Source organism: Propithecus coquereli, unplaced genomic scaffold (assembly GCF_000956105.1).
Source record: "Propithecus coquereli isolate 6110/MARCELLA unplaced genomic scaffold, Pcoq_1.0 Scaffold206, whole genome shotgun sequence".
Taxonomy (NCBI): domain Eukaryota; kingdom Metazoa; phylum Chordata; class Mammalia; order Primates; family Indriidae; genus Propithecus; species Propithecus coquereli.
Window position 1 is genome coordinate 5,174,469 of NW_012145634.1, and position 6,838 is coordinate 5,181,306.

Genomic DNA, 6,838 nt, shown 5'->3' on the forward strand with positions numbered 1-6,838 from the left:
GACCGGGGAAATCTGAGGGCACCTAGTTTGCTTTCAGAGATGGCCCCGCCCCCTTAAAGGAATAGCTGACAATGTGACTCCCCTTATCTGTTCCACCCTGAGCACCTGGAGGGAGCTGGGCAGAGTTCCCGGCACACAGGAAGCACTCGGCAAATGCCAGCGGTGCTATCTGCTCGGATCGCGCCCCTTCCTTCTGCCTCTTTTTGACCATTTCTTCCCCAATTCCCAGAGAGAATTCTGGACCTTCCGCATCCTGAGGACTCACCCCTAAAAACTTTCTGAAGACAATAGGTATAGTCGTAATGACGACGATGGTGATGTAACAGCTAACACTCACATAGCATGATGTGCCAGGGAGCTGCCTCCAGAGTTTTCATAACTTAACCCGTTTCATTCTCACCACAGCCCTATGACGCAGGAACCGCTATTATCTCCAGCTTACGGATGGGATAAACTGTGGCACAGACCGGTTATGTCACTTGCACAAGTCGCATTGCTGGGAAGTGTGGAGCTGGGATTTGAACCCAGGCCACCTGGCCCCAGAACCTGGGCCTTCAGTCACTGCCCGGGATGAGCCACATTGTCCATTGACATCATTCCAGACCCATCTCAACCCCTACCCCTTCCTCCAGGAAGATCTTCAAACTGGGTCCAATAAATATTGCCCGTGACTGCTCCACGCCAGGTCGTGCGTTAGGCGCTGGGAGCAGTGGCAAAAGAGCAGGCAAAACTTGGTCCTAGGGGTGCCCATGCTCTACCTGCCTTTCCAGGCACTTGGGGATGTGGCCTGCACTGCTATTTCACAGGCCCATGGGGGTTGTATTAAGACTTTTCTAGAATTCCTGAAAATACACACATGTTTTATCTCCCCCATGTAGGCTGTGAGGCTGGGGAAATAAAACCTGCCAAGAATCAACAGGGCAGAGAGGAAAAAACAGAGCTTTAGAGTCAGGCAGGCCAGGGGGTTGAATCCCAGCTCTGCTGCTTCATTGCAGTGTGACCTCGGGTGAGTCACTTTGCCTCTCTGTGCCTTTGTTTCCTCATCTTTTAAATGGGAATAATACATTAAGAATACCTGTATTATGAATTTAATTTTTAAGGTTTTTGGAAGGGATCAGACTACCTTACTCTTCTGCCTTTGCCACAGGAGAAGGGAACTGGCATTTATTGAGCACCTATGACATGCAATACTAGATGCTAAGGGCTTTATACACACTGCTCATTCAATCCTGAAAAAAAAAAAACCCTCTAGGTTGGGCCCTGGGGATGCAATGGTGATTAAACAAACCTCTGCCCCCATGGGGCCCCAACTGTTCACTGCCCTTGCTCAGGACCCAGGGATAAAATTTATCTCCAATCTGTAGAGGAGGAAATTGAGGCTCAGAGAGGTTAAAGCAACTTCACTGAAATCAGACATCAACAAAATAAAGAAGCAGAGATTCAAACTCCAGAGCTGATATCCCCTGATGTTGCTGGCTTACAATAAGCGCTCAATAACTGCTCCTCAGACACCACACTGACAACGCAGACCTATACGTACATCCATAGAAGGCTCTGGAAAGGATCTGGTACTTCATATTGTCACAGAGAAGCTTCAGGGGAGCCCTGCAGGTGGAGAAAGAGGCAGATGCTTAGAGTAGATCCAAATGCAACCCGGGTTTTCTGGCGGGGAGCAGAACTCAGAGGGCAGATTAAAACCAGACAGGCAGACCAGAGGGCAAGCTGCTGTTATTTCTACCCATACAGCAACGTTGCCCCTTCTTCTATCAGTGCCCCAATTTTCCTTTCAGAAATCAACCCCTCCATAACTCTGTCCCTGTGGTCGGATGGAGCTGACTACTCAGTACAGGACCCAGGTTGGAATCACAGTGATTGGGCCAGAGATGGTCATGTGACCCAACCTGGGGCAATGAGAATCGGCCCTGGGACTTTTAATGGAGGTACTAGGAAACAGACACTCTTATTTTCTGCCTGAGTCTCTAAGCTGGTGGGATATAAGGCAGTGGCTGCTGGGAGCCAGCTTTGCCACTGCACAGGAAGGGCCTACCCGAGAATGGAACCATCACAGAGGCAAGCGAAGCCAAGAGCTAAAGAAACACAGAGAGATTCCTGTTTTCAGCAGCTGGATCCAGCCATGCCTGAGGCCACTGTGCCTCTGAACTTCTCAGTTATGTCAACAAATCTTCTGTTTTACTTGAACCAGTTTGAAGTGGATTTCTGTCACTTGCAGAAAGAGTTCTGACTTCTAAAGTGACCCAGGTGAACCAAACAGAGCCAGATTGGGACTCAGAGTCTGGACGATTGCAAAGTAGGGGATGCCTCAAAGCTTCTCCTTGCATGGGAATTTTGGGGAGCCTTTTTTGGCTGAAAGAGGAGAGAGGAGCAAGGTCCCAACATTGTTGGAGAAAACAAAAGACTGCTGAAGGGAGCATTGTGCATTCTTGCAGAGGACAGAATGGAAGAATATCTGCATGTTTATTTTCAGGACATCCCAAGGGACACCTAGAAAAACCTAGGGAGACTGGAGGGGGAAGGGTAGCTGAAGTCCAGTTATACACGTGGAGGCATTAAACATTAAAGTGTCTCCCTTTGTGTCCTCAGGTTGGTGAGGCCCAGACTTGCTCAGGTTACATGAGAACAGGATCACACTGACACCTGTCCCACAGTGGATTTGGCTTTCCATGAGATAGTGAGCTCCCCGTCACTCCAGGTGTGTAAGCAGGTGCTATGAGGGGGGCAATGGGTTAAAGCACCATTTCTCACTGGTCCGTGGATCACCAGCCCAAGAGTTACTTGCGGTTTCTCCAAAATGTAGATTCCTGAGCTCCCCACAGACTTCCTCAATCATGACCTGTAGGAAGTAGCCCAGGAACTGATATGCTCTGATCTCCTCCAGTAAAATTTGAGAATCTCTGGTTATATCATTGCTTCTCAAACTTGAAAGTATATACATGATCTTGGGATCATGTTAAACATAGATTCTGATCCAGCAGGTTTGGGAAGAGAGAATAAGAAGCTGCCCGGGTGATAATGCTGGTTCCCTGACCACACGCCGTGGAGCCAGGGGTTGGATGACTTCAAAAATCTGATGGTGGCTCCCACCACTCACACTCCTGTGGCTGAAGACTGGACTATCCACTGGGACAGACACCCAGCTGGGACAAAAGGATTCCATTCTCTCAGGCCAGGCCAGGCTGAACCAGTGGGAAACAAGACCCATCTCATGAATTGGCTCAATAGCTCCAAAGAGACAAAAGCTCTATGAGCAAAAAAAGAGAGAGGAGCTTGAGATTTAACTTTATATAATAAAGCAGTAAATGCTGTTTATTGGATATTACTGTGTGCCAGGCGCCACATGCTGGCCACTTCAAACCATTATGTGATCTGGAGAAGCAATCTGAGATGCATGTGGCTGTCATTAAATAGTATTTCTGGTATTGTTCTGCCTTCTGGGCACATGGTAGGGCTGCACTTCCTGGCCCCTTGTGGGTGGGGCCAGTGAGTTGTGAGCAGAAACGGCACGGGCTGCTTTTGAGTGGAGCATTTATCGTTGGTTCGGGCCCCTCCAGAGCTATGGTTCCCTCTGTCACTGTGACTGGCAACATTTCAGATGGCAGCTGCTCCATCAGTCAGTCCCTTTAATATGGAGAAAGAAGAACCCCCAGCTGACCCATGATAGACACAGAGCACGCATGATATATAAACCTTTGTTGTAAAAAGCCCCCGAGATTTTAGAACTGTTTGTTACTGCAGCACAACATTGTTTATCCTGACCGATACACATAAGTAAACTCCAACAGCTAGGACTCCACGAAGCCAGGATTTAACCTAGATCTGGTTGGTTCTATAGCCTACGTTCACATCTCTGAATTCAGTGCAGGGAAAGAAGTGGGCATCCACAAGTCTTTGGTAAATCCTTCAATTCCCTCCATCATACCTCTCGTGGTTGCAGCCGTTGGTTGAGCTGCCATCGGCCGAGCCGCTCTGTGAACAGGATGAGCAGGAGGATTTCCGGGGGCTAGGCTGCCATAGGGATGGGAGGTTGCTCACGGAGACATCCATAAGATCCTGGGGGACTATGATGGGTAGAAGAAAAGGCAGAAGAGCCACGGTAAGCCTATGTAGATGACAGAAAGCTCACCCCAAAGCTAGCAGCTTACCCCCAGGCCAGCACAGGGATAGGGAAAGATCCCAAATGGGACAGTAGGAAACCCCAATCATTGTCTGACCCAGGCCCTTGAGCCTGTCTGATCCAATGAAAGCCACCACCAAATCATGGGGGCCCCAGCAGATGGGGCAGAGCTGATGACAGGCAAAGAGAGAGGAAGAAAACCGAGAGAGAAAGAGAGAGAAGAATCAAGAAAACAGGCCCAATCCCAGAGCAGGAGGCCAAGCCTCGTCATGTTGTCATTTAGTCACGCTCACGAGACGCTGCAGGAAGGAAGGGGAGCCTGCTGGGTGCTTCTGGGGAAAACTGATGGTCTCGCATCCCCAGAGTCAGACCTCATGGGAGCTCCTGGTGGTGAGATGGAAGGGGGCCTGGCTCAACAGACAAGGTAGGGCACCCAAGGTCAAGAGAGCAATAGAGTCCCTGGTGGCGAAGGAAGCGGGCTCCTGCGCTGTCCATGGTCCTGAGCCACAGAGATGCTGCACCAAGCAGGTCTCACACAGACTAGATCCCCTAGAATCATGTGAGGGGCTTGTTAAGAAGCCATATGTCCATCCCACATCCCTGGCCTACTGAACCAAAACCTCCTGGAGACAGAGCCCTCAAATCGCTATTTTTAAAACAATTTCAATACAGCAGCCATGCTAGGGAGACCCTGATCTCCTAACTCCTGGACACTGGTGATTCCTGACCAACTTGGCTCCCAGGATGCAGCACTCATACTTTCCCTTATTTTATTTTTCTTTCCCAGCTTCATGAAAACTTCAGTGTCTGCAAAACTACACGACAAACGTGCATGACACACGCATGACACATGCAACTGAGGACACATGCGTCACAATTTCTATAGTCAACTTCCTGGCCTCTTGGCAGTTCTAGACAGGTGTGAAAGTTTTATCTTCTCTAAGACAGGGCTCAGTGAAGTTTTTCTGTAAGGGGCCAGGTAGTAAGTATTTTAGGGTTTGCAAGCCATTTGGTCTCTATCATCACCACTCAGCTCTACTGTTGTGCAAAAGTAGCCACGAACAAATGTAAACAAATAAGCATGGATATGTGCCAATAAAACTTTACATATAAATATGGAAATGTGAATTTCGTATCATTTTCACATGTTGCAAAATAGTTTTCCTTCAGTTTTATTTCATCATTTAAAAATTTAAAAACCATTTTTAGCACATGGGCTGTACAGAAAATAAGGCTAGATTTGGCCCAGGGGTCTTAGTTTTCTGATCCTTGTTCTAGGAAATTAAGACAGGCGCACATTTTCCCATATGCCATGTGCTGGGAGGACAATTGGTAATGCCCTTCCTCTTCCCCTGGGCTCCAAGGGGAGGGAAGTTGTGGACCTGGCCCCTCGTGTCATCAGAGCTCAGCAGCTGACAGGGTCAGTCCCTATCCATAGACAGAATAGGAAGCCACCTACAGAATGCAGTTCTTGTGGCCACCAAATGTGGCATCTCGCACTATTCCTCCCCATGCAGACTCACCCATGAGCTACCCAAGAAAGACCACTGTGCCCCTATAAAATGTTTTAGAAAAACATCCCCAGTTCTTAGCCAATCTCAGGGAAGTAATGATCAGTTCAGCCCAGGTGTGGCAACCATATATTTACCCCAGCCCCCGACACCCATGCAGACATCACCAATGGATCCCTGTGCTACTGAGCCCACACTACCCCAAGCTGCCTTCTGCAGGGTGGAGGCTGGACAGCACAAGGGAATTGATTTGTCTCCTGCTTCCATCTCCTGCGGGACCAGGACTCAAATGACAACATGGCAGAGGTGGCTGGCACCCAGCCCCTGGAAAACGGGGGAGCCCGAACATTACTGGGGGGCTGCTCCTTCAGGCCTGGTGTGGGGAGGGTGGCGTCCCATCTGGCTCGTGCCCACTGACTCCCCCTGGCCACCACCAGCATGGACCGGCCTACAGGAACCATCGTCCAGGCAGGGCCCACAGAGGCAGGGGAAGCGCTGCCCAAGAGGTCAGGGGCCACTTGAGACACAAAACAAAAAGATCTGGTGAGATGGGAGGTCTGAGGTGGGCAGGACACGGCGACAGCTGGAAAATCCAATTCCCGGGGTTCCCATCCTTCCCCTGCCCTGCTCTACACAGCCCCCGCATATACTGTGTGTGATCTGCAGAAGAAAGAATGCCGATAAAAGTGCCTACTACGTGCTGGGTGCTGGGCTAGGCAGTTGCTTTATTGTCATTAGCTGCATCGTCATCCTTGCAAGGGATGCATTTACTCCCCCCCCCCATTTTGCAGAAGAAGAAACTGAGGCTCAGAATGATGACACAAATTAATCACCCAGAGCCCCGCCAAGGTAGCAACCAGCATAGCTAGTCTTTTTGACTGAAGTCCTTCTTCTCCTTCCACTAACAACAGCTGTCACTTACTGAGTGCAGATACTATCATCACCCCCTTTTACAGATTAGGAAACTGAGACCCAAAACATTTAAGCAACATACCCAAGACCACACAGCTAACAAGTGTGGAGCCAAGATTCCAACCCAGGGGATTTGGCTTTGCCATCCTGCTCAGATCCCCTCAGCTGTTTCACATGAGTTCTTCTCCCTACGCCATCCCCTCTCAACTGGGGCAATTTCGGCCACACCTGGAGACATTCTTGGGCGTCACAACTTGGGGGATGCTACTGACATCTAGTGGCT

General features: G+C 49.5%; 1 protein-coding gene across 1 annotated transcript in view; it reads right to left on the bottom strand.

Moving 5' to 3' along the window:
• SGSM1 (small G protein signaling modulator 1) overlaps positions 1-6,838 on the bottom strand; it is a 65,728-nt gene that overhangs the window by 36,469 nt on the left and 22,421 nt on the right. The window contains exons 9-11 of the mRNA XM_012644096.1: positions 5,996-6,200; positions 3,938-4,076; positions 1,541-1,605 (exon numbers count right to left, since the gene is read on the bottom strand). Of these exons, the coding sequence (XP_012499550.1) occupies positions 1,541-1,605; positions 3,938-4,076; positions 5,996-6,200 (409 nt within the window). The remainder of the gene's footprint in view (positions 1-1,540; positions 1,606-3,937; positions 4,077-5,995; positions 6,201-6,838) is intronic.